Source organism: Myotis davidii, unplaced genomic scaffold (genome assembly GCF_000327345.1).
Source record: "Myotis davidii unplaced genomic scaffold, ASM32734v1 scaffold96, whole genome shotgun sequence".
Classification (NCBI taxonomy): domain Eukaryota; kingdom Metazoa; phylum Chordata; class Mammalia; order Chiroptera; family Vespertilionidae; genus Myotis; species Myotis davidii.
The window spans coordinates 2,785,087-2,812,995 of record NW_006289416.1 but is presented as its reverse complement, the minus strand read 5'-3'; the positions used below and the strand labels follow the sequence as shown (position 1 = coordinate 2,812,995).

Below are 27,909 nucleotides of genomic sequence, written 5' to 3'. Positions count from 1 at the left end.
AGGGCAAGAGCGGGGGGGGGGTAGAGGGGAACGTGGGGACAAGGACACATATGTAATTTCTTAATCAATAAAAAATATATTAAAAAAAAAAAAAGAAATTTATTGACATGTAGTGTCATAATAAATAAGTATCCCTTGGCTTTTTGTTTTTATTTTTTGCATTAGTTACCATACACTTAGCTTTTTCCCCCCCTTTTCATTTCAATCTCATGGCCATAAAAATCTCACTCTTAGTTTAAAAAAAAAAATTTTAGCTAAGATCTCCCAACTTGAGGGACAATTTCTTTCCTCATTTTACAGATGAAGAAACTGAGCGGTTAAATAGAAATATAACCACAGTTTTTTCTTGTAGTTATTGCTTTTTTATTATTTAAATTTCCACTGAGAAGTAATATTGAACTCTTCTTTTCAGTAACTCTTCTCAGCTGAACTAAAAGCAAATACCATGAGGGTCCGAAACACTTCTCACCCTGAATGTAGAACAGTCATGTGTTCCAGAAAGGGTAGGTGGATAAAAACTGAGAGATTTAAATTTTTTATGGTCCTTATCTACATACACTATTCAGTTTTTATCTGTTTCTGACTATTTAAGAAATTAATTTAAGTAGACTAGCTTATGACCTATTTTTAAGCAGAAGTGAAAGAATTTACTTCATATTTCCTAGAAATCATGTTATGCAGGACACTTGACAATGGTATCGGGAGATGCCTTAGGGAGTCTAAGTCTGCAGACCAAACATTGTCCAGGGCTTTTATAAAGGTTAGTCTTATTAACTTATTTACAAGGCCGCCCAGAAAACCACATCCCACTCCATTTTGGTGATGGTCCCTGTGGCTTACTAGACATTTTATGAAAGTTCCCTTCCTCATTTGAGGTGCTCCTGATTTCTCTTGTTTCATTTAGAAAGGCGGCTATGGAAAAGGTCAAGCCTGTTGCAATGGATCCTCTGACCCTCCAGAACTCCGAGATCTCTGCAGGGAAGCTCAGTTACACCCAACTGCGTGGCAGAGCTAACAGTGGACACAGCTAACATTTCACCTCCAAGCTCTGGGAGGTAACGGCTTTGTCCGTCCTCTACCTTTAGCTGACTCATTCCATTCCTACTCTATTAAAGGACATGCTTTCCTTCTCACAGCATAACTCACCTGCCTATGGAAGATTAATGTCATTCTGAGAGTATCTTGTATCATCTAAACTTGAGTTTTACCTACAAATAGTATTTGCACAGGAAGCAGAGAATGAATCACGTCTTTCTGGGCCTCAGTTAAAATGCCTATAAAAGGAGGGGCTTGATTTAGGTGAACTTTTGGTCTCTTCCTGCTTTAACATTCCACAGTTCTATTCATCTACAAATTGCTGATTATATGAAACTGGTATCACCAGAAGTGAGACTCTTTTTCTGCGAACAAGCTGCACATTTATAGCAGTGAGACTGGAGGCAGGAGATTGGTGCCTGGTGAGAGCTCCGCTCCTGGGACTCAGCGTTTATCTTTGGGATTCAGAACATAACTGCCTTTTAAAGTACTAAGTGGCTTTTCTGCTTGCATTTGATTTTCCTCTGACCTTCTCCTACTGAATAGGAAGCAATGCGACTTGTCAATTTCTTAAATTCTGGAAGACAAATTCCAGAATGTTGTACAGTACGTCCTCACTGAACATCTTCAATAGGTCCTTGGAAACTGCAACTTTAAATGAAAGGGTGTATAATAAAACCTATGTTATCAGAGGTTAATTGATATAGATGAGAATTATGTATAATTCTTACATTCCTACAGCATATTTTTGGTCACAAAAACATCACTAAACTTCTAAATAAAGACTCAAGCACTTCTAATATTAAGTATTGAAATAAATGTAAGCTATACAGACATTTAAGAAAGATTAATAAAAACAAGTAAGATAATAATTTTCTAACGTCTATATCCTAGAACAGGGCCATGGGTGGCCAAAGCCTATCCTGGTAGCTCAGGGTGCAAGGTGAGAACCCACCCTGGACAGAATGCCCTTCCACTGCGAGAAGTACCCACACCCATACTCACTCAGACTGAGACAATATAGACAAGCCAACTCACCTCACATGCACATCTTTGGGAAGTGGGAGAAAACTGGAATACTTGGAGAAAACCTACACATGCATGGGGAGAACATGCAAACTCCACACAGACAGTAGCTTCGGCTGAGAATCAATTTATTTTTCCTCGTCAACATTATAACAAAATGACACTGAATGAAACAAAATTATTTGAGGACCTGCCATATTGATTATTCACCAGATATATAATATTTTAAAGCAGAAATTAAAGTGTTATATTGGGATAGGGTGCAGGCTGCAATACCCAATATACAATATATGTATATTTTTCCTTATGTATAACTAGAGGCCTGGTGCACAAATTCGTTGGGGTCCCTTGGCCTGGCCTGCTCCCTCTCACAATCTGGGACCCCTCAGGGGATGCTGGAGGGCCGGTTTTGGCCCGATCCCCATAGTCCAGGCTGAGGGACCCCACTGGTGCACAATTGAGGGCGGGAGGAACCACAGGAGTGCTCCAGGGCGTGTCCAGCCCATCTTACCCAGTCCTGATCAGCCAGACCCCAGCAGCAAGCTAACCTACTGGTCAGAGCATCTACCCCCTGGTGGTCAGTGTACGTCATAGCAACTGGTTGAATGGGCAAACGAACGGTCAGACACTTAGCATATTAGGCTTTTATTATATAGGATAATAATACTTTTTGTTTATAGAAGAGGCTATATGACTATTTCCAGAATATAAAACCCTGATATAACAGCAGCTTTCAAACAAACTTACCCTATATAATAAAAGGCTAATATGCAAATCAACCAAATGGCTGAACAACTGGTCGCTATGACACATACTGACCACCAGGGGGCAGACACTCAATGAAAGAGCTGCCCCCGGGTGATCAGTGCGTTCCCACAAGGGGAGCACCACAAGTGCAGCAGTGGTGGCAGGAGCCTCTCCCGCCTCCATGGCAGCACTGAGGATGTCCAACTGCTGGCTTAAGCGATGTTTGGGCCTAAGTTGTCAGTCAGACATCCCCTGAGAACTCCCAGACTGCAAGAGGGTGCAGGCCGGGCTGAGGGACCCTCCTCCCCCACACCGGGGCATGCATTTTGTGCACCGGGCCTCTAGTTTCCCGTAAGAGTCTATTGCAGCAGTTCTCAACCTATGGGTCACAACCATCGGAAAACACATATAGCATATCAGATATTTACATTACGATTCATAACAGTAGCAAAATTACAGTTATGAAGTAGCAACAAAAATAATTTTATGGTTGGGGGTCACCACAACATGAGGAACTGTATTAAAGGGTCGTGGCATTAGAAAGGTTGGGAGCCACGGATTGGTTCAGTAGTTTTACATAATTCAGGTTCAGCCACTTAAATCTACAGATGGGTTTTAATCTCCATACAATTATGATCATTTCATGTGTTTTTCTTACTAAGTACCATAAAAAGCAGTAACAACAAAACAAGATACTTCATTGGAATCTTTGGAATGGAGAATAAGCAAATGGTTTTATCATCATCATACTGCTAGAGAGTCTCAAAAGATCCACTGTATACAGAACATCCACATGGATCTTTTCACAGCCTCAAAACTCCATGGGAACTTAAGAGAACTTAAGAGCTTAAAGGAACTTAAAACTCCGTGAAAAATCTGATGGAATTTAGAATTTGGCTAAAACTAATAGATCCAAAAACATGACCACTGATCACCACAGCCTTTTTTATTGTGTATCACCAGCTCTTGCCCAGACTATAGCATTAGCCTCCTAACTGGCTGACCTGCCTCTATTGTGTACCATAGTTTGTTCTCCACACAATAGCCACAGTGATCCCAATACAACTTAGGTCAGATCATGTCACACTCCTGCTCAAAACTCTGCCCCAGGCCCCTTTAACTCAGAATAAAGTCTTTACAAGGCCCACAAGGGCCTACATGATTGGCTCTGCTCTGTCCTTGACCTTTCAGACATCTTTCTATCTATTCTTCCCCTCATTCCTCTATTCCCTCACTGGTCTTTTTTAAAATATCTTTATTGATTTCAGAGAGGAAGGGAGGGGGAAAGAGAGATAGAAACAATCAATGATGAGAGAGAATCATTGATTGGCTGCCTCATGCATGTTCCCTACTGGGGATCAAGCCTGCATGTGCCCTTGACAGGAATCGAACCCGGGACACTTCAGTCTGCAGGCTCCATCCATTGAACCAAACCAGCCAGAGCTCCCTCACTGGTATTGATGCTGTTCCCTGCTTTAAGGCCTGCAGTGGCTGTTCCTGATGCCTGGCATACCTTTCCCCAAGATAAGCTTACAGCGGTCTCCAGCAATCTCTTTCGTGGCTCAGATATCACGACATCAAATCACTCTATTGAAAATTGCAACCTTTACCCTACATCACATACCTGATATCTCTTACCCTACTGTATTTTTATTGTTTTCATAACATTTATTACCTTTTGTCATAATATAAAATGTAATGCCTTTTAAAATTACATTTATTGTCTATGACCTATCTCTCCATACTAGAATATATGCTCCATAAGAGCATGAATTTTTTCCAGTTTTATTCAATAATTTATTATGAGCACCTAGAGTAGTGCTTAGCACATAGGAGGCACTGGGTAAATATTTATTGATGGGATAAACAACAATAGCTAAACCTCATTGAGTATTCTCCATGTGACAGCCGTTACACTAAACACTATGAATGATTACCTCTTTAAGATCTCCCAACCTGAGGAACAATCTTTTTCCTCATTTTACAGATGAAGAAACTGAGAGATTAAATAGGTTATCCCAAGTCATAAGCCTAATTGCAAGTACAGTTGACCCCCCTTATCCAAGGAAGTACATTCCAAGATGCCTAGTACCTGCCTGAACCACAAATAGTACCAAACTCTATATATACTGCACTAAGTTTTTTTTCTAATATATACATTCTAATATATAACTTTTCACTTAAAGGAAGCACTTCACAGCTTCTCTTTGACATATCTGAATTTCCAGCATCACTATTTTTGCACATAGGAGGCACTGGGTAAATATTTATTGGTAAATATTTATTAATAATGGACTTTGGGTCCATTATTAAGTAAAATAAGGGTTACTTGAACACAACTATCTACAACACGAGACAATCAACTTGATAACCAGACAGCTGCTAAGTGACAACAGGCAGGTATTATATACAGTGTGGATACACAAAGGAATGATTCACATTTTGAATGGGATAGTGCAGGACAGCGTGAAATTTCTTCACAATTCTCAGCATGGCATGCAATTTAAAACCTATGAATTCTTGAGAAGAAGGAAGATGGCGGCATAGGTAAACACCTTGGGCTTTGTTTTTAATCAGGAGGGAGAACGTCTCTGCAGAGGCCATCCGGAACAAGGGGTCCCAGACCCACACCAGACCCCCAGCCCAGGGTCCCAAAGTTGGGAAAAGAAGTCCCTATGGGCAGTAAGGATTACGGGCTATAAAAACCAGTACAGATTGGGGCTCAGTAACACAGAGGCTGCTGGAGATGCATCTGTTCCTCTTAAAAGGCCGGCACCATGAACTGAACTTACAAGATCCCGCTTCCTCTAAGCTCCAGCACCAGGGTGAGGTTTGCGGGAATACAGACACATATAAGGAAGAACTGGATTGTCTGACATTGGGGCAGGAACTCAGGGGCAGCTTTCTCCAAGAGAGAGGTGCTCACAGGGATCATTGTTCCTATCCTGGGATCTCCCTGGTTGCAGGGTTGACTGGCAGCCATTTCTGTTTGCTCCACCCTGGTGATTCCCTAAGACCCCAGCTCATCCAATTTACAAACTCACCCAAGCTGTGTGCAGTGGTTTTTTTTTTTTATGAATGGACTCTCCTTGCTCAGGCTAAAATCTCTCAAAACAAGTTGCACCTGGGTCTGGGAGCCCCAAACCTATCAATAAAAGGCACAAGACCTGGCACCAGCACCCAGCCTGCCTTGCTTCATAGCTAGGCCTCATCTGGGCACTTCCAAACCTGATACAAAGAGGAAGAATCTGCATATTTCTCTGTATGTCCTGCTGGGTGGCCCCAGGCAGTGGCTGACTTTGTACCTCCCGGGAGACCCAAGAGTCAGTGTACCCAGTGGTCAGTGTTAGACCATACCAGATTACAACTCTACACATCCATGAGAGACACACTCACGGGGCAGACTCTGTGGGCATCAAAGCCCTGCTCCATAGTGGTGTCTCCTGCATAGCAACTCTCCCACTGTAGTTGCAGCTGGTCCTCATAGTCAATTGGCCTGGAGGTCAATTCCTCCCAGTGACACCAACAGCAATCAAGTCTCAACTAAAACAAGACGGTATTCACAGCCCACAAAGGGGTGCGCCTAGAGCTCCCAGCTCAGGTGACTGGGGAGGCTGAGCCACTGGGCCACATAGAACCCCTACTACACAAGGCCACTCTACCAACTCAAAGAGACATAGCATCTCTACCCAATACATAGAAACAAACACAGGAAAGCAGCCAAAATGTGGAGACAAAGAAACATGTCACAAATGAAAGAAATGGAAGAAAGCAAACTATGGGATATAGAGTTTAAAACCACAGTTATAAGGCTACTCAAGAATCTTCTAGAACCTGCCAAATAATGGAAAAGGACGAGTCAGAAATTAAGCATACACTGACTGAAATAAAAAATAATATAATATACAGGGACTCAACAGTAGAGGATTCTGAGAATCAAATCAATGATTTGAAATATGAGGAAGCAAAAAATACCCAACCAGAAGAGCAAAAAGATAAAAGAATCCAAAAATATGAAGGTAGGGTAAGCAGCCTCTGGGACAACTTCAAGCGTACCAATATTCGCATTATGAGGGTGCCAGGAGAGAGAGAGCAAGATATTGAGAACCGCCCTGCTGGTTTGGCTCAGTGAATAGAGCGTTGGCCTGTGGATTGAAAGGTCCCAGGTTCGATTCCAGTCAAGGGCTCATGCCTGGGTTGTGGGCTCGATCCCCAGTAGGGGGCATGGAGGAGGCAGCCAATCAATGATTCTCTCTCATCGTTGATGTTTCTCTCTCTCTCTCTTTCTCCCTTCCTCTCTGAAATCAATAAAAATATATATATTTTAAAAAATATTGAAAACCTATTTGACAGAAAACTTCCCCTACCTGGTGAAAGAAAAAGACTTATAAAAAAAAGAAGAAGAAGAAAAAGACTTACAAGTCCAGGAAGCACAGAGTCCCAAACAAGACGAACCCAAAGAGGACCACACCAAGATACATCATAATTAAAATTCCAATGACTAAAGACAAAGAGAGAATCTTAAAAGCAGCAAGAGAAAAACAGTTACCTACCTACAAGGGAATGCCCATACAACTATCAGCTGATTTCTCAACAGAAACTATGCAGGCCAGAAGGGAAAGAAACGTTGCAGGCCAGAAGGGAGTGGCAAGAAATATTCAAAGTGATGAATAGCTAAGACCTACAACCAAGATGACTTTATCCAGCAAAGCTATCATTTAGAATTGAAGGTCAGATAAAGAGCTTCACAGATAAGAAAAAGCTAAAGGAGTTCATCACCACCAAACCAGTATTGTATGAAAGGTCATACAGTTGTATTGTTGAAGGGTATTCTTTAAGAAGAGAAAGAAGAAGAAAAAGGAAAAGATAAAAAATATGAACAACAAAATGGCAACGAATACATATCTATCAATAACTGAATCTAAAAATCAAAATAAACAAATAAGAAATCTAATAAACAGAATAAACTGGTGAATAAAATAGAATCAGAGGCATGGAAATGGAACAGACTGATGATTCTCAGAAGGAAGGGGGATGGGGGAACAGGAAGAGATTAAACAAAGATCTTATATTCATTACCTATGGACACAGACAATAGGGTGATGAAGGCCTGGAGCGGGGCAGGAACTGGGTGGAGGGAGGCAATGGGGGCAAAACAGAGGGACATCTGTAATAATCTCAACAATAAAGATTTTTTTAAATATATTTTATTGATTTTTTACAGAGAGGGAGAGTTAGAAACATCTATCAGCTGCCTCCTGCACACCCCCTACTGGGGATGTGTCCGCAACTAAGGTACATACCCTTGACCAGAATCGAACCTGGGACCTTTCAGTCGAAAGGCCAATGCTCTATCCACTGAGCCAAACCGGTTATGGTCAATAAAGATTTTTTTTTAAAGAAAGAAAGAAAAAAAATAAAACTTATGAATTGTTTATTTCTGGAATTTTCTATTTAATATTTTTGGATGGGGTTGACTGCGGGTAACTGAAACTGTGGAAAGCAAAACTGCTGATAAGGGAGGACTACTATATACATGGGCCTGTTTGACCCCAAAGATTATGTACTTCCCCATATAACATCTAAAAACGGGTATGTAGAAAATGGACACTAAACTGATACCAATCATTGAAATCAAGACACAAAAATGTCCACAAGGCAGTGGATTTCTTTGGTAACATCCTTTGAAACTATTGCAGTGGAAGATGAAGCAAGTTTTCAGGCCCCTCTCAGACCTTACCATAATCAGATCCACCAATAAAAAGTGGGGGTGTCTGTGTTTAGTGGTCTCTATTTTTAGCACTGGTATCTTGTGTCTGAATTAGAATTAGTTTGAGCATTAGCATGTTCTTTGCAAACTCTAATAATTCAAAAAGAGATTATTATCAGGGCAATAACAGAGGGGAGCTGATTAGCAGGACATGAGTATAGATAAGAGGCACAATTTAAAGTTAGGCAGTTCCCTGGACAAGTTACTAAGGCCTCAATTTTCTCATCCCTGAACTGGTACCTACCAGAGTCCCTTGTGAGTCTCTATGTCTGATTCTAAGTGACAAGTTAAGGAATCTGTAAGGTTCCATTAATAAATGCCCTGGGGTTTTTTTGTCTTAGAATTTGTGCCTTTCCATCTATTGTTCCCTGCTCTAAATATTGGTTATTTTGGTGTTTAATGGCTTCTCCAGTAGAAGGGCAAATAAATAAGCATAACACAAACCTATATATTGATGCTTCAAGAAAGAACTGGTGGCAGTGTGGTCAAGGGGGGTTGTTGACCATTAACTGGCTCATGTTCCCATTGAAAGGGGTGGGGAACGTTCATAGAGGGGGTCAAATTGCTATTCCATACCTTCTTCGTGTAAGGAAGGTCATTTAATCATTTTGGCCTCCAGTTTTCTCTTTTGTAAAGTAAGGATAAGAATTTCTACTTCTCAGGGCTAATATAAAGATATAGTGGTACAGAGGATGCTATGTTAATTACATTATGGGGACTGAATTTTAACTTGTTTAGAATCAGACAATTAAATGTCTACCATTACCACAGAGGGTTGAGACATCCCCAAATCCTTCTATCATTCAAGAACTATGTGCTATGTTGTTACTGTTTTTTTAAGTTATTCATTCCTACTTATCAAGAATAACAGCCCTGACCGGTTTGGCTCAGTGGATAGAGCGTCGGCCTGCAGACTCAAGGGTCCCAGGTTCGATTCCGGTCAGGGACATGTACCTTGGTTGCAGGCACATCCTCAGAAGGAGGTGTGCAGGGGGCAGGTGATCAATGTTTCTCTCTCATCGATGTTTCTAACTATCCCTCTCCCTTCCTCTCCGTAAGGAATCAATAAAATATATTTTTTTTAAAAAGAATAACAAAATATTTTTATTTCCATATTTTTTTATTTTCATCTGATACTTTTTCCATTGATTTTTAGAGAGAGTGGAAGGGAGGGAGAGAGAGAGAAAAAACAAACAAACATTGATGCAAGAGAGACACATTGATTGGTTGCCTTCTGCACACAACCCGACCAGAGCCAGGGATGGAACTGGCAACCCAGGTACATGCCCTTGACCAGGAAGCTGAACCCTCGATCCGTCAGTGCACGGGCAAATGTTCTAACCACTTAGCAACTCCGTCCAGGGCTATTATTTCCACCTTAATGTGTGATCCAGCTTACTCAAAAGAAAAGAAGGTAACTTATTTTCCATAATGCCATATTGTCTACAGACCTCTGCCTTATTTCATCTCAACTCCTAATACTGTTGGCATTAAGAAAGGGATCCTCAGGCCATGCACTGGGCTGTCTGGTACATGTGTTGACTTTCTAGTGCAGTGGTTCTGACCACTGTTGAGTCACAAAGTTCTCCGAGAATCTGATAAAAGCTTCAACAAAAAAAATTCTCATCTGTGCCTAATTTTGTACATAATTTCAGATCATCCAAGACTTGATTGAAACCTATTTATGGACAGAGTTTAAGAACCTTTGCCTAATGGTTATCAAGTGGCCATGAGTACCATTTCTCTTTGAATCCCTGATAATATTTGTGGACTGCTAGCATAAAACAGTAATTTGTATCATTTTGTTTTCCTGAAATACTTTCTTTTGTCACCGTGACTAATAATAAAGGCATTTAGAATAAGCCTCCAGAATTTATTTTATAACCCTATGCTCAGAATGCAATTGGTAACTGATCTGTGCTATAACCACATTGACTCTGGATGAGCCATTGTTCGTAAAACTGAGGTCAGCCAAATCCTGAGCATAGTATAAGCCTCTGTAGTTTCCACTTTAACACTAGACATCTAACTACAAAGCAGAAGCTAAAATTATATCACACCTACTACATACATATACTCCACAGAATTGCAGTTCCAACCCTAGGGGTTTTAATAAACAACATTGACCACAAGCTAAAGAGAGATATTTCATTTAGCAGGAAAAAGTTGCTCCACTTTGAAAAGGTTAAATAGGACCTATAGGAATTATGAAGATTTTGAAATGTTCAAGGACTATTATCTGCACCTATTAGCTCTAGGTCTAAAAAAAGAAAGACTAAAATACTCCCAGAATTAGGTTGGCTTTCTTTTCTTTTACATTGCATTATACAAAGGAAAAATATTGGGATTTTCTTCCCTCTCATTTCTAGGTCAACATGTTTTTACCAAGAAGTTTGAGTTATTCAAATATAGAAAGCCATTAATAAATACCTACCTACATAAATACATACATAGCAGGAAGGAACAAAATATGAGGTTGACTATAGAAAAATAACTACAGTACTGTTTCCTATAGAAAGTTTATTATGTGAGACTCTTTATAGCTAAAATGGCTAAGTCTTCCAATGATTACATAGAGCAAATGTTTTCTAAATAAAATATAAAAATTCTCAAAAGTTTAATTACTAATGTTTGGTGTAATAGATCAGATTATGAATAAATATAAATACTGCATATGTGGTTAAAAGTATTTGTGTAAAGTTAAAATAATTTTAACATAAAATTTAGCAATAGAGTTGAAGTAAAGAACACAAAAATACAAATTCATAAATTCTATAGATTCTACAAGCATCAGTAAGTACACAAGGAGTTACATTAATAGTGGTATGATAATGAAAATACCCATCTTCTATAGACTCAGCACAGATAGTCCAGGAAAATGGATATTTAAAATACAACCCTCCTCTTTTATAAGACAGCTGCTTTCCTAAATGAGGTTATTAAACATATCTATGGAATATTGTTCAGGAGAGCAAAATGATGCTATCACATACAGATGGTGTTAATTCCTCCCAACTTTCCTTTGCAAGGCAGTTCTAAAGTTTTGAAGCAAGTGCTAAAAGAAATGAATTTCTCTTAGTGACAATATTTCCACATTTGCCGCCAATTTGAGATCCTAATGAATATCCTATGGCAGAATATGACTCATGAAAGTGAGATTGCAAAATGAGCCTGTTCCATTTTAAATGGAATTTAAGAATGTTGACATCATACATTCCAGGTAAACCCCACTGGACTCTGGCTCTGTTACTGAACATAGCAGAAGCTCCCAGGGGGTCACTGTCAGTGCCCATGAAATGACAGCCCTACATCAGGTGCTCCTTAATCCCAATAGGAAATCAGGAATTTCTGCTTTCAGAAACCTTCTTCACTTCTGTTCATACAAACCACTGTGTTATCTCCTCAATAACTATTTTAATTCCCAGAAATACATGCCTTTTCCAGGTGTCCTAACAGATATTTTGTGAGCTCAAATTTTGTAAGGCTTAAATTTTCATTATGTTTAGAACAAAAATGCAACCTATGTCAGATGGTTTGGAAAGAATTTGAGGCAGCAGGTCATTATTTACCACATAACCCAGTGTTGAAATTCAGCAATTCTTTGTGAGGACAATAGATTGATTTTTTAATAAAAATCACATGCATCTTGCCAGGGGGCTTTAATCCCCTAAAACATTTCATTCTGCGTATTGAACAAAATAAAATTAGCTTGGACTGAGAAAGTAAATATCTACTCAGCAGGCTGGAACAACAGACAGAGAAGCCAACAGCAAAGTCACAGGAAACATTTCTCCCAAGGAACACTAGTGCTATAAAGTGTCACGGCAACTTCCTTCTTTAAGTGACCACTGAAACTTTCATCTCTAATATAAAGACTATCAGGTTGGCCCTGACCAGTTTGGCTCAGTGGCTAGAGTGTCGGCCTATGGACTGAAGAGTCCCAGGTTCGATTCTGGTCAAGGGCATGTACCTTGGTTGCGGGCACATCCCCAGTAGGGGGTGTGCAGGAGGCAGATGATCGATGTTTCTCTCTCATGGATGTTTCTAATTCTCTATCCCTCTCCCTTACTCTCTGTAAAAAAAATCAATGAAATACATATTTTTTTAAAAAAAGACTATCAGGTTGCTGTTTGAAATTTTATCAGTAAGAATGTGACATCGCACTCTTGCCTGGAAGACCTCAGGAGCTGCTGACCCAGAAAAGCAGCTTGATCCCCAGGCCCAGAGCTGATTCCACATAAAGGGTTTAATAGGACAGTCCATGCTTCCCTCAACTCACCGCTTCCAAAAAACAGCATCCTGGGTTCCCTTTGCAGACCAGACTTGCATCTAAATTCCACTCTTTCTAGAATCCTATACTAACTCTTTCTTTGAAATGGATCAATAAATCTAATTTTGTGGGACTCCACGTTTGTTCCTGGTATTCTTAGGCTGAGTGAGTGAGGTGGGGCATGTTTTAAATGCTCCAGCTGGAGAAAATGTCTGCTGCCTGAATAACAGTGCTGAATTTTAACACTGGCTTTCAGATACTGAAAAATTAGAACCATCCTTATGGTGTTGTGGATTCCTGTGACCTGTGAATTTTAGATTCTCTACTGCCTTCTCATCTAAGTTGAAACATTCTGAAAGCCAGGAAACCTGTTGTGAGTCTTGAAATGATATTTTCTGGCTCTCTACTACAAATGCAACCTGTGGCAAACCATATCTGCTTCTAAAAATCAAGCAAGGATCCCCAGGGTGACTGTGAAGCACTTTGAGAAACTCAAAGAGATGGGGTGAAGGGAAATAGGAGGTCCCAGTTCTCCCAAATACACACACTTGCAGAGATGCCAGATTTAAGAAGAAAAGAAAACGTGATGTGGGAGGGGCACTTGAAGAATGAGCCTTTGCCCTAAGGTTGGAAGGCTGCTTTTGACATACCCGTAGGAGTAGCCATAATCGTAGGCTGAGGCCGCCTTCCGACTGACTGCAGATGCCAGGGAGGACTCTGTGGTGGCCTGGGACGCCTGCTGCAGGTAGGAGGCTGATGACGAGGACGCCTGGCTAAAGGCCTGGGATTCCTGGCGGCGCGCGGCCAATGAGCGGCTGCTGTAGGCCGTTGAGCCATGAGTGTAGATGGCAGAACTTTTCTTCTCCTGCTCATGGTACTGGCTCATGGTGGTGCGAAGGTCCTTGTTACGGTAGCTGCGATCATAGTGCTCATGCAATTTCTGATAAAACGGCAGAGACATCATGTGCCCCCAGGGAACCAGGCAACCTATAAGAAAGTAACCATTTTTTGAGTAAATTAAGGAACAAATCCTATAAAAGAAGTAATCAAAACCAATGTGTAAACATTAATACTCTTATCTTTTCCCAAGAGTAAGTGGGAATTGATGTGAAATACTGCTTAACTGGCTACTCAATGAACTTCCTACTTCATTCCCAGCTGTCCTTGTGCAACTTTCTTTTTCCTTTCTTCTCTCTTCCTCTCCTCCCCTCCCCTTCTTCTCTTTTCCTCCTTACCTCCTTCTTTTCATATATATATTAGGTTTTTACAAAGTTTCCCTTTCCTGGCTATTGTGCTTTTCCTCAGAACTTTTTTTTTTAATATATTTTTATGATTTCAGAGTGAGGGAGAGAAACATCAACTTTGAGACTCATGGTCGGCTGCCTCCTGCAACCACGGCATGTGCCCTGAATGGAAATCCAACCTGACCTTCTCAGAAAAACTAAGTCTGCCAACACCTTGATCTCTAGCCTCCAGAACTGTGAGCAGATTCATCTCTGTTGTTTAAGCCACCCAGACTATGGTACTTTGGGAGCCCTAGCAAATTAATATGAAGGCCATTGCAACAGTCCAGGCTAGAGATGATAGCGGCAGCAATGGAAGTGTGAGAAGTGATCAGACTCCCCACGTTTTGAAGGCAGAACCAGTAGTATTTGCTGAAAGTACTGGTTTGGGATGTGAAGGAAAAAGAGTGAGAAATGACTCCAAGTTTTTTGCATAATTGCAAGATTGAAGTTGCTATTAACTCAGATGGGCAAGAGTATAAGAAAGTAGCAGTTTGGATTGAAAGTTAGAAGATTGATTTAAGACATTGTACATTTGAGATACCTGCTAGACATCCAAGTGGAGATGTAAAATGGAAAGTTGGGTATGTGACTTTGGAGTACAGGATAAAGGTCCAGGATGAAGACCAACAATTGGGACTCACCAGCTTACACATGATATTTAAATCAAGAGAGAGAGAGAAAGACAGAGAGAGAGAGAGAGAGAGAGAGAGAGAGAGAGAGAGATTGATTGTATATGGAAAAGGAAGTCCAAAGACTGAACCCTGGAGTGCGCTTATATTGTATAATGAGCTCTCACAAATACTTAAAAAAGGTATAGTGTCAAACCATAGAAATTTGCTCCATTAAGAATATGAAGGTTTCTAATTCTCTAACATAAAGAAGTCATCAGTGTAGCAATTTGCATTGTGACCTTGAGCTAACAGTTTTACTGAAAGTTAAATATGTTTGCTTAGCATAGACTGGGGAGATGTCATTAGTTTTCTTTAATAATCTGTCCACTGACAGAAGCCTATCAGCCACATTGACAACCCTGGATAAGTAACAGTTTTATGGAGTCCCCATTCCAATTTTAATGCTTTTCCTGTGTTCTGAAATGTTATTTTTAAATTTTACAAGTAAAATGGTCATTTTTTTCCAAAACTTTTTAAGTTCTAAATGAGGAGTGAATCCTTTGAAATTTGCCATATTGTTTGTCAAAGTTTAAATCTACTTTTTATTTAAACTATTTAAAAAGTCAGCATGTATTCCCTAGAGAAGAAAATCCAGTAAACTTCACTCCAGAAATATTTATCTTAGGACTCAGGAAAGATATCAGTCTATATCGCATTTCCCAAGAGGAAAGAAATAGCGACTAGCAAGCAACTTTGCTTCAACCCTTAAATAGATTGCTGTTTTCTGTTCTAAAATATACATAATTATCATTTGTAATGAATAATTATTACACAAATTTTGATAAAACAAAAGGGTTAGAATATATTCATATAAAAGTATATCATGTTTGGAAGTTATAAAGATATTAGATATTTCTGTAATATACATACTGCACTGCAACATGGCAAATGTTATTAGAATAAAATTCAAGTAAATAATTAATGACCTTCCTATGTTTTATTTTATAAGCTAAATTCACAACTCAGATGACTTGAAATGCTGTTATTTTCACAAAATAAAAGTTTTAAATATCTTGCCCCAATTACACTTTCCACTCAATTTCTATTTTTCCCCAATATATTTATTTTTAATAAGACCTAATATTTCAAGCACATAGATAACGAATTACAAGTATACAGGGTTTGGCTTTAAGTCAGCAGAGCTGATTGTCTGACCTCTGGAACCAAGGTACAATTACTGTCCCTTCCTCAGTAAGCGAGGATTATCCCCAACACAAGACATCTAGAGTATGTGGGGAGGAAAGACAGTTTGTTTGTCTTCTGTTCCTCTAAGACCTGTGTTTTCTGCTGGAAAATAATTTGGGAATTTAGGAAGAAATGCTAACCCCATAGTTGAAATCCTGATATGATACTTTTGTTACAGGCATTAGAGGCCAAAAGCTGATAAAAATTATTCACAGAAAGTGTTAAATTAACTTCAGGGTCATTACGTGGGGATCTATGTTGCCTCTGAAATACTGTCTGACCATTTTCAGGTCAGGAATATCATAATAATGCACTCTTACATTTACCTACATGGCACTGTCAGAGCAAAATCACTGAATTGGAAACTGGTGACTTCCGAGTTAATTTACCTCCTTTAGGTCTGATTTGTAATTAGGGAATATTGTGGGCATATGGAGGATAGAAAGTACATGATTTCCTGTCACCACATCTCCATTCCATATTTCAACCAAGCCACTGAATTGTAAGTTGTAAAGAGTACCTAACTCACGCTTACAGTTCCATCTGAGACAGCCATTATTTCCAGGAATGGTAGCCTGATTTAAAAATAATACAATGAGCTGAGAGAATAGCTGTGCCAGCAAAAACCAGCACTCAGTTGCTCTTGTCTTCCTTCCCAGGGGCTCCACTTTCCTATTTCTCTGCTATTCTGCCATCTCTTAGAGAAAATTGCTGAGCTCAGAAAATAGTAAGAAACCACACACACCACAGTGCTGTTTAGCACATAAAATATCGAGTGCATTTTTCTGTCTCAATGTCACACTTACCAGTTTCCAAAAGAGTGACGGTGGTAAAAACGTTCCGACGTGGTTGTAGGACTGGATGAGAGATGAGAAGCCCACGTAGTTTGAACCCCAGGAAAAGTTAAGAGGCAGGGCTGAAGACAGGACCCTGGGGGCCAGTTCAAAAATAATGCATGTGGTCAGGCAGTAGAATGTCAGAGCCACACAGCCAGCCTTTTATGGCCAAGAAGGCAGATAAATATAGCAGCAAATGAGGGTAGTCCTAAACCGAGAGGAAAAGAAAGGCACAGGCTGGTAGCTGCCTCACTAATGCAATTACATTAATGCCACTCAATGGGTCTGGCTTGATTAAACCAAAGTTAGGATATTTATTTGTCTAGAAGAGCTATTTTCAATATCACTTTATCACTGGATATTTAAAAGTGCAATGGAAAGAGTACAATGTTGAGAGCTAAAAATAAGGGTAGTAATCTGATTCCCAACATGGACCTCATGGAATTTTAATGCCCAGATATGTTTCTGGGTGTGCTGTGCATAACGCATGTAGAGTACACTTAAGAGATACAGGTGAAAAAGAACTTGAGGCTAACCGGAGGCAAAACAAGTAAGAAATGAATTACAGGTGATGGCAATTGTGACCTGATGATACACCCATGGGTGTTTTTTTTTTCATTTCAGGAAAATTTACAAAGTCAGAGCTTAAAGTTTGAATGTTTGATTTCCTATTCATTAACTAAAGCCTTTGAGAAGTAACATGTTTTATCTTTGCTAAAGGTTGAGTAGGGTCATTCTATCTAACAAGAGGTTCTTTTTCTTTGTTTTTTTTTCAGACTGTATAACGAAGTAAGAGGTGATAAAACCTGGTAGTTAGAGGCTGTACTTTTGATTCAGACTCAACCTAGATTACAGGCTATTTTTTGCACTTAACAGCCACATAACCTCGAGCATTTCATTTCTTCTCCCTAAGCTTCATTTTCCTGCTCTCTAAAATGGGGATGACAACATCCAAATGGTGGGACTGCTGTGGAGATTAAATGTGATAATGCAGAGAACACACAACCCAGGATTGCCATAGAATAAAGTAAATGTCAATTGTTACGACTGAGAGCAATAATCTTAAAGCTCATTGTATTAAGCAGCTTATGTTCTGATAGTGCTATTATATTGTAGTCTCCTTTATAAGTACTTTCTTGATAACCACTGTTAACACTATTGAGGACTTACCAAGTGCAGACACTGTGATAGGCACTTTAGATACATAACCTCATTATTTCTCATAATACAGTACATCCTCCATGACTTTTGACAGCTCTTTTATATTTTTCTCTCTCTGTGCTATTTTAGGTAAGCTTCAATACTGTCTTCTAATCCACTACCTCAAACTGTCATTTCCTACCATTACCATACCCCATATTCCACACTATTTCTTCCCATGTTCCTTATTTCAGTGATTGACATTATTGTCAGATATCCTGATTCCTTCTTCTCCTAGGCTTACCTTCTCCTAATCCTCTGTGCTATCGGAGCAATTTAAAAATGATACAATTCTGGGGTGGTGGGAGCCGAGGAGGAGGCTCCAGACACTGCTCAGGAACCAGGGGCCCTGGAGTGCCTGTACCATGTGCACTCAGCTCAGAGGTGTCAAGGCCAAGTACAGGACCCTCCTCCAGGACCTGACCAACAACATCACCCTTAATGATCTGGAACAGCTCAAATCAGGAGGACATTCCCAGGTGAGAAGCCTGAGGAGATCACAACAGGCAGTGCCTGGTTTAGCTTCCTGGAAAGCCACAACAAGCTGGACAAAGACAACCTCTCCTACACTGAGCACATCTTTGAGATCTCTGGCCATCCTGACCTACCCTATGGTGGTTGACTATACAGCCCATGTTCTTAGGATCTCTGAGGAAGAGGAGCTGGTTACCAAGCTAACCTATATCCCCAGTAGTACAAATATATTATCTGGCAGCCCTCTGAGAAAGAGATAATAAAACTGGCTACGACAATCCAGCCGGTTTGGCTCGGTGGATAGAGCGTCAGCCTGCAGAGGGAAGGGTCCCAGGTTCGATTCCGGTCAAGAGCACATGCTCAGGTTGCGGGCCCAGTGCAGGGACATGCAGGAGGCAACGATCAAATATTCTCTCTCATCACTGATGTTTCTATCTCTCTCTCCCTCTCCCTTCCTCTCTGATCAATAAAAATATGAGAAAAATTTTTTTGAAAAACCATATAAAAAACCTGGCTACTCCACTGAAGAAAGCATGGGCAAAAGGGAATCTTGGTGGGCACTCCATTGGGAGTGGGGTGAAGAGCAGGCTGATTCTGCTGTTAGTCTGGGGCAAGGACACAGCACAGGGGTTCTGCCATGGCATCCACTGCCAGGCGATTGGTGTTTCAGACAAAGAAATGGGACCACAGAGCCCTGTCACCCCTTGGACTCCCCAAACTCGCCTTCTGTCTCCCTTGGTGTTGGGTTGAGGGTACATTACCTATAAATGGACAACTATTGTAGCAGAATCCCTCTGTGACTGATCCCCAGTCGGATGCATCGGGGGTGGGAGGGAGAGTACCCTTTGGCGGTCCAGGGTCACCATTATAGTGAAGGCAAAACAAACCCCACCTCCAAGCACCAAACAGCATGGCTATACTGTTTAATGGCAGCCAGGGAAGTTAGCTGAGGTAGATCACAGAAGTAAAAATTTTGTGATTCAGCGCCACCTACTGGAAGATAGTAGAAATACCCCTTCAGAGAAACCTGCTAGAGAAGGGTCAATAATATACATAGATGCCTAGACAGAGGAGACCAACACATACCATGAATAACCATGGTAGCGAGGTAGCTCAGAAAGAAAATGCAAATTCCAGAAAGCAAACTGGAACACATGGCAACTGATCAATGATTCTCTCATCATTGATATTTCTCTCTCTCTCTCTCTCTCTCTCTCTCCCCCTTCCTCTCTGAAATTGATACAGGATTTTTCGACTGCAACATGCGGTGTGCCCTTGGGCAGGATGGTTCCCTAGATTCTTTGTCCGTCGGAGTCAAAGAATGAATCCATGGACGGAAGATGGTATAGCAAAGGTGGAAATCAGGAGAGTGCAGCACCCTAGAAAAGAGAGAAGAAAGTGTTTCAAAGGTGAGGAAGTGAATACCTTATCAAACCTGTTTGAGGAATGATAATTGGCCATACTGACATGGAGGTCATTGATAAGCCCATGTTTTGTGGAGTGGTTGGGGGGAAAAGCCTTATTATAAAGGGGTAAAAGAGAAATAGAGCCAGTGAGTATAGGTGCCCCTTTTGAGGAGTCTTACTAAAGGGGGAACAATAGGAGCCCAGCTGGCGTGGCTCAATGGTTGAACGTCAATGTATGAACCAGAAGGTCATGGTCGATTCCCGGTGAGGGCACATGCCCAGGTTGTGGACTTGATCCCGTGTGGTGCATGCAGGAGGCAGCCAATCAATGATTCTTTCTCATTGTTGATGTTTCTATCTCTCTCTCCCTCTCCCTTCCTCTCTGAAATCAATAAACATATTTTAAAAAAATAGGACAATAGCTGAAGGATCATGCATCAGGAAGAGGGTTGATGTTTTTGTCAATATTAGTTTTCTATTGCCGCGATAACCAATTACTATAAATTTAGTGACTTAAAATAACACATCTTAATTATCTTATAATTTGATAGTTTAGAAGTCCAAACTGGGTCTCATGGGGGGGTGGGGGGTGTAACCAAGACGATTCCTTTCTAGAGGTTCTGGGGGAAATCCATTTTCTTGCCTTTTCCTGCTTCTAGAGGTCACTCACATTCTTTGCTCATGTCCCCCTTCCTCTATCTTTAAAAAGTCAGTAACACTGCATCACTCTGACCATTCTTCCACTTTTCTGCCTCCTTTTGTCTTATCCTGCCTCCCTCTTCTACTTTTAAGGCCCCTTGTAATTATATCAGGTCCACTGGGATAACACAGGATAATCTTCCTATTTTAAGATCAGCTCATTAGCAACCTTAATTCTCTTCGCCACATAACCAAACATATTTACAGGTTCTGGAGATTTGGATGTGGACATCTCTGAGGAGTCTTGGTTCTGCCTGCCACATATAAGACACTTACAGCATACTTGTTGATGGGAATGCTTGGAAGGAAAGAGATGGAGAGAGAGAGAGAAAAAACACAAGTCGATGATGCAGGAGAGGACAGAATCACTGGAGTGACATGAGAGCAAATGGAGGACTGGTTTTCCATAAGAGCAAGAAGAGTTCTTGCTCTTATGGAAAGAGAGGAGGGTGAAGATAATATATGGGAACAGATGCTAGCTGGTGGGTAGATGTGGTGGTGGGAGCTTGTGGGAATCATTTTTTACTCAGTGACTTAGAAACAAGAGCAAGAATGGGAGGTGTTGGAGGTGTAAGAAAACAATTATAAAACTGACATCTAAGAGAGCAGGAGCATTAAAGAACTGCAGAAATGTTATGAGCATCAAGGTAGCATCAAGGGCCCACTTGAAGTCTGTGGTCACTAAAGTAAAGTGTGACCATTCAGCCTGTTTCCTCCAGTAGACAAAGCACTGGTATGTTAATTAGTCAGGGTAGGCCAACTACTCTACAAACTCCAAATTTCAGTGCCTTAATACAACCAAAGATTTCTCACATGGATTGTCTCAATTCTCACAATGATTGAATATAGTGGGTATTAATTCTGTGCCCTTTTTCAGATGAGGAAACTAAAGAATTTGTTGAAGTTAGCCTAAACCTAAATTTTTAAGTATTTATTTGTGGGTATTGAAAAATATTTGCCTCCTGATCACCTTCATACAATCAAACATGCGACTCCCTTTGCCTGGACTTTCTCATCTTTCCCCACTGACTTCTAGAATCAGTTCTTCAGTAGTCCTCTGGGGGACACCTTCCATAAACCTGTCTCTATAGACAGGTTTATTTCCTCCTGTGTGCTCCTTCTATAGGCCTTACCTAATTGTACTGTAATGATCTGTCCCACAATTATTTCCTGACAGCCCCTGTGCCTTTGTGATCCTTTCTATGCCCTCCCTCTCCATCCAAGAGGTAGCAATGATGTTCTATTTCAAAAACCATAAACCACAGCACCCACCACAGTGCGTTGGCAATGCAGTCACTGTTTACCTGTTCATTGAGTGGAAAAAGGAAGATGAACAAGGCAATTCTCTGTCACTGCATAAGGAAAAAAAAGTTCCTGCTCCGTTTGGAACTGAAGGGGAAACGAAACTACTTCCTTGTTATGGGTTAAAGCAGGGGTGGGCAAACTTTTTGACTCGAGGGCCACAATGGGTTCTTAAACTGGACCGGAGGGCCGGAACAAAAGCATGGATGGAGTGTTTGTGTGAACTAATATACATTCAAAGTAAACATCATTACATAAAAGGGTATGGTCTTTTTTTTCAATAGTTTTATTCATTTCAAACGGGTAGATCGGGCCCGCGGGCCGTAGTTTGCCCATGGCTAGGTTAAAGTTTTCTTTCTCAAGGACAGCTGTGAAAGGCTTGCGCTCTGTGGTGGCAGACCTCCACTCAGTGGAGCTGTGTGTGCACTGCAGGGTGCTCAGCTGTAGGGTCTTTTCACTGCTGCCCAAGCCAAACTCCAAGAACTGGAGTCTCCTGCCCAGTCATTTGGAGTTTGAGTTGTCACTGCCTAAGCTAAGGCTTAGCCTTAGACCCTAAGCCAGTGGTTCTCAACCTTCCTAATGCTGGACCCTTTAATACAGTTCCTCATGTTGTGGTGACCCCCAACCATAAAATTATTTTCGTTGCTACTTCATAACTGTAATTTTGCTACTGTTATGAATTGTAAAGTAAATATCTGATATGCAGGATGTATTTTCATTGTTACAAATTGAACATAATTAAAGCATAGTGATTAGTCACAAAAACAATATCTAATTATGTATGTGTTTTCCGATGGTCTTAGGTGACCCCTGTGAAAGGATTGTTTAACCCCCAAAGGGGTCGCGACCCACAGGTTGAGAACCGCTACCCTAAGCCATCTAGCTCTACACTCCCACATTATGTGATGAGTCACTTAGAACCCCTGTTAAATTGATGACTGCCTTGGACCTGCCCGAGTAGATTCTCATTCAGTTGGTTGGATAATTTGTATTTTTTACTAGTATTCCAAGTGATTCTTACTATCAAGGCAGTTTAGGAAATTAATCATCTTTGGTTCAGTCATGCTATAGAATTGGGGCAGTTATTTTTCATTGACTTTTAATCTGATAACTTTAAATATACAGGGTGTCCCCCCAAAAATGTATACGCAGTTTTACAGCTGAAGGCTCAATTGCTATTTCTCTCTTTTCAGATTTAACCCATTGGAATTAATAATTATTCCAAGTGTGTATACATTTTGGGGGCACACCCTGCATGATTGCTTAACAGATGAAATGCTGCTGAGGTCCCTGAAAGTGTAGCTCGATATTTAGAATATAGTGGGGCCTTGACTTACGTCTGTCCCGACAAACGAGTTTTTCGAGATACGAGCCGTCTCTTGGCTGATTTTTTGCTTTGAATTGTGAGCTAAAATTCGGGTTACAAGCCAGCTTCAGATACCCCACCGCTAGTTGGCGCAGCGAACATCACAGGGAACACCACATCAGCCCAGCATCACGTGTCTCACTCGTTCACTGATTTGACAAATTGATTTGACATATGAATAATGTGAGTTACGAGCTCCGTCACGGAACGGATTAAACTCGTAAGTCAAGGCCCCACTGTATACTATTCTGCAGCGTTACCTTTCTTTTCAGTATGGTGATTCGAGGGAGAGCAGCTCTTAAGGAGAGGACCCTGGGGCAACTCCAAGCTTCGAACTGTTCTAGCTCAGGAGCCAGGCCAGCCACCGAAGCCTAGTGCTGGCCCGAGTGTCATCGCATCCCATTCACCTTTTTCTTCGAATAGTCAGAGACCTGAGGTGCCCAGCACCACACCAGACTTTGGACGGGAAAAGATAGAATCGGGGAACACTTTCTCTTTTCCCCTAACAAGATGCATTTTCAGAGCTGTCCCTAGGCTAGGAGAGCTGAGAAAAAAAAATAGCCCCGAGTTTTTATTCCTATTTGCAACAGGCCACAAATCTGCACCATAGTGAGGTTGGGGCGAGATTTAGCAAGCGCTTGTTGCTGGTCGCCTGTCTTCCAGGCCGGATCCAGTCAGCTCTCCTGGTTGTCAGAGGGGCTCTTCTGATAGGAAAAATAATAGCAAACGTTTTTGAAGAGGAAGGAAGTCTTCAGCCGCTTGTCCGCTTGGCTGAGGGCCCTTTGGGACTTCACAAAATTGTCTCCCGGGTGGATGGGGTGGGACTCCTCATAAAATCACACGGTACACAGAGGTCAAGTCACTCGCACGAAGGCCACCTACCCGCTTACGCGAGTGCGCAGCTGTGGAACCCACAGGCGCAGTTCCAGACTCTGAGGTACGTCCTACGCGCAGGCGCACGACCGGGAGGCAGACCCGGGCGCTGGGGGGCGGGGCGAAGGCCAGTCACGTGGGCCGCGCAGCCCTCGCGGCGATTTCCCTTACAAGGACTCGGACTGACAAGTCCCGCCCCTGGCCGTTCCCTGGTAGGTGTGGAGAGGCAAACCCATAGGACAGACCCAACCATCTGCTCACGGGGAGGGGGAGGAAAAGAAACACATATAAGAGTGGGCACAAAAAACACAGAAACTCAGGCGTCATACCCAACGAGCCTCTACACATTGCTCTGTTCTAAGTCGTCGCTTTATATTCCTTCCTGTGCACTCGGTCAAAATCGCGCCCTTTTATCACAGTGGCAACTGCACCCCCCGTCGCCTTTCCCTTAAGTCAGGCCCATCCTGTTGGCAAAGAATGGTGACTGGGCTTTTTTCCGGTTTGCTGAGGGGAGGCCGGAAGTGTAGTATTTTAGCGGCTCTGGGTGTAGAAGGGTGGTGATAGCAGCAGCGAGGGCAGCGAGGAGGTCACTGAAGCGCTCGGTTCTCTCGGCAGTGCAGGGTGAGTGGCGCTCGCGGTCCGGCACGTGGGGCGCATCTCGCCGGCCCGTCTCCGCCGGGCGGCTGGGAGGGCAGCGGCGCACCTGGGCAGGTGCACTAGCCGGTTACCCGGCTCCGGGATCGAAGGCCGCGGCCAGAGTGGCCCAGACGCGACCGTGGCTCCTTTGCCTAACTTGGGGCTTGGGGAGTGTGGCTTAGCTCGCTGGCGCCGCGCACTTGGGCGATCGCCCGGCCCGCGAAACCCGAGCCTCCCGGCTCTTGACTCCGGGACTATGTTTAGTTTCTAACGTAAACTTGCCCGATTCAAGAGGATTTGCGTAAAAACCCAGCCCGGAGTCCTCGCCCCGCCCCACTGCTGCAGCTGTTGTTGCAGCTGCGGAGCTACGTTTAGTAGGAAGAATTAACTTAAATTAACTTCCGCAGCTCAGTATTCATTTCTGTAATTAGAACTATAATATATACATACACACACACACAACGGTGGGGGGGGGGGGGGGGGATTAGCTTGCGACTTGAGGAAAAACTCCAAAACGCAAAACCGTGTTCCTTCGGAGTGCAGACTTTGGACTAAGTCACTTTGCCAGTGTTAACTTTTGAGCATATGAAAACACAAATTAGTTCTTACAGAACTTTGGAACAGAAATAGGTGTTCGGTTGAGAATTTAACAAGTGCAAAAATTTTTATATCCAAAGGTAAAGGGAGAGTTTCTGAAAGTTGCTATTATTTGATTCATGTGCTGGGGAGGCTTTTGATAAAACTTAACCAGAAAAAACGGGTTTTTTTCAAACGTGAGGCTTTACTGGCAAGTCAACCCCGACAACGAATTGCCTTTGTCAAGTGCCGAGAACTTTTTGGGTGTGGCGGTCTTAAAAAAACCAACCCTGCCGTCAACCGGAAGTGTGCACAGGAATTGAAAACTTGGTTAGAACAGAAGCACCAACTTGAAAATGTACTTTTAAAAAACTGTGCTGGCATCAAAAATATTACATATAGTTAGCTTGAAAAAAAGGTGCACTGATTAAATTATTTGGTCTGTATTTGGGAAGCTGACCAAATACTAGGAAGTGTTTCTAAGATGGGAGTTTTTCCTTAAAAAATATATCATATTTCCCACAATACTGTCAATTTGAGTGGTGATTCTGTAGAAAAAGTCGTAGGTTATCTTACATTTATTATTACCACTCTAAAAGTGTAGGACTCTAGGATTCTACCTAGAGTAACCTAATGTAATATCACTATGGATTAATCTTATTTTATAAATGAAACCATAGTATGGAGAGATTCTGAAAAATCTTCTGGTTTGTCGTTGGTGTGTGGGGAAATCCCCTTTGAGGATTTTTATTTTTCACTTATACCATTTAATCTAGGCTAACATCTTCCTTACATGTATTTCTCCTTTTGTCATAACCCTAAATGATTTTCTATTTAATCAAGCAAAAATAAATAAACAAAATAAATGAAACGACAAAGGCATTGTCACCAACACTCCACTCACTCCCTTGATTTAAAACATTCTGCTCCTTTAGATCTGTAAACTGAATCTCCTTGACCTTTGTTGACTGTTTTATTGACTTGCTCATGCATCTGAAATCTTTATGTATTTCATAGAAAGAAACGTGCTCTGCAAGTCACCCTGTTTTTAAGTTTCATATAACACATATGCCTTCACACCAAAGATTTTCCATTAAATGCTTGAAAAATAGACTCTAGAATGAGTGAGGGTCCTCATAATTTGGAATTTTGAGGTGCCTACGTGGTAATCTTCCCATCCTAAGTAAAGAATACCTACATTGCTATATGAAATATTTTCATTTTACCCCAGATTTCTAAATTTCTTTGAGAATTGTGCATTTTCTGAGGTCTTGTTAAAATAAGACAGTTACAGTCTTAATTGTTTGGGGAAAGTGAAAATGGACAGAAAACTTAGTCATAGCAAGGAATATAATGAAAATATCATACATAATTTGCTCCCTGGGATCATAGCACAGTTCCTGATTTGGCTCCCTCTCCACCAGTGTTTATTCCACCCCATACTTTTAGTTTGGTAGGAAAAAAATACTAACTTTCCTTGTTTTGGAACAACTAGCTGTGAAGCTAAACTCCCTATCCTTGAAAGGCCCAGGATTTCTGGTGGGAGATAAATGCATAGAACAGACTATAACCTCCTTGAAAAGGTAGTAACTTGCCCAATTTACACTACCAATGTTTGGTAGAATTGAGACTAACATCTGTATCTCTTAATTTTAATAATGTCTTGTAGCTTCTAAGTGGAACAGGGTTTTTCAGGGTCTTCTTATCCCCCTCTCTGAGTCTTTTAGAAACAAAGATCTTTTCTGAACTCACAGTATTTGATAATCATGTACCACCTTTGAGTTATTTTTCATTATTGTCACACATTGTTTTGAGAGTCATACTTCTGGAATGAAAACTATGTGACTCATTTCATAAGTTGAACCAATCATTTTATTTCTTTATAGTTACCTCCCCAACAAAATTTTAGGCTCCTTGAAGATAGGACACTTGCTTTATATTTCTTAATTTTTAAATAGTTTTCAACATTAGTGACATCTGATGCACATTATTGCCATTAACTGATTATATTAAAGGTTCTCAACCTTCTGGCCCTTTAAATACAGTTTCTCATGTTGTGACCCAACCATAAAATTATTTTTGTTGCTACTTCATAACTGTAATGTTGCTACTGTTATGAATCGTAATGTAAATATCTGATATGCAGGATGGTCTTAGGCGACCCCTGTGAAATGGTCATTCGACCGCCAAAGTGGTCGCGACCCACAGGTTGAAAACCGCTGTATTAAAGGTTGATGATAAATATTGAATGAGCTAAAGAAAAGTTCTAGGTAAGATCACTGTCAGTGCTGACCCAAAAAACTTTATAATTTTTAAAAAACTAACTCATTTACAAACTTAAAGAATGCATGATTAAAAGAAAGACTAATAGGAAATACATCAGAACTCAACGTATGCGTATTACTTTATAACCCAAATTAAGTATTTTTAAAAAGTACTTAGAGCCCCCTCCCTCTACCAGATACAATATGAGGTTTTGTAGATTCAAAAATCAATTGTCAACCATTTGACTTATAATTCTCATCCGTTTCTTTGGTCTTATAATAACAGG

At 41.1% G+C, this 27,909-nt stretch overlaps 2 protein-coding genes and 1 pseudogene across 3 annotated transcripts in view; 2 read left to right on the top strand and 1 right to left on the bottom strand.

The window, feature by feature from the left end:
* Positions 1 to 16,932, bottom strand: part of MYOM1 (myomesin 1) — a 118,683-nt gene extending 101,751 nt beyond the window's left edge. For both annotated transcript variants that reach the window (XM_006761861.2, XM_015562699.1), the window contains exons 1-2: positions 16,797 to 16,932; positions 13,499 to 13,835 (exon numbers count right to left, since the gene is read on the bottom strand). In XM_006761861.2, coding sequence (XP_006761924.1) covers positions 13,499 to 13,812 — 314 coding nt within the window. In that variant the 5' untranslated portion in view covers positions 13,813 to 13,835; positions 16,797 to 16,932. The remainder of the gene's footprint in view (positions 1 to 13,498; positions 13,836 to 16,796) is intronic.
* Positions 16,933 to 18,383: 1,451 nt separating this feature from the next.
* On the top strand, positions 18,384 to 18,804 carry LOC102775136 (annotated as a pseudogene).
* A 5,828-nt stretch (positions 18,805 to 24,632) lies between these two features.
* Positions 24,633 to 27,909, top strand: part of LOC102752364 (myosin regulatory light polypeptide 9) — a 10,043-nt gene continuing 6,766 nt past the window's right edge. Inside the window, exon 1 of the mRNA XM_006761860.2 lies at positions 24,633 to 24,767. The gene's annotated coding sequence lies outside the window, so the exon portion shown is untranslated. The remainder of the gene's footprint in view (positions 24,768 to 27,909) is intronic.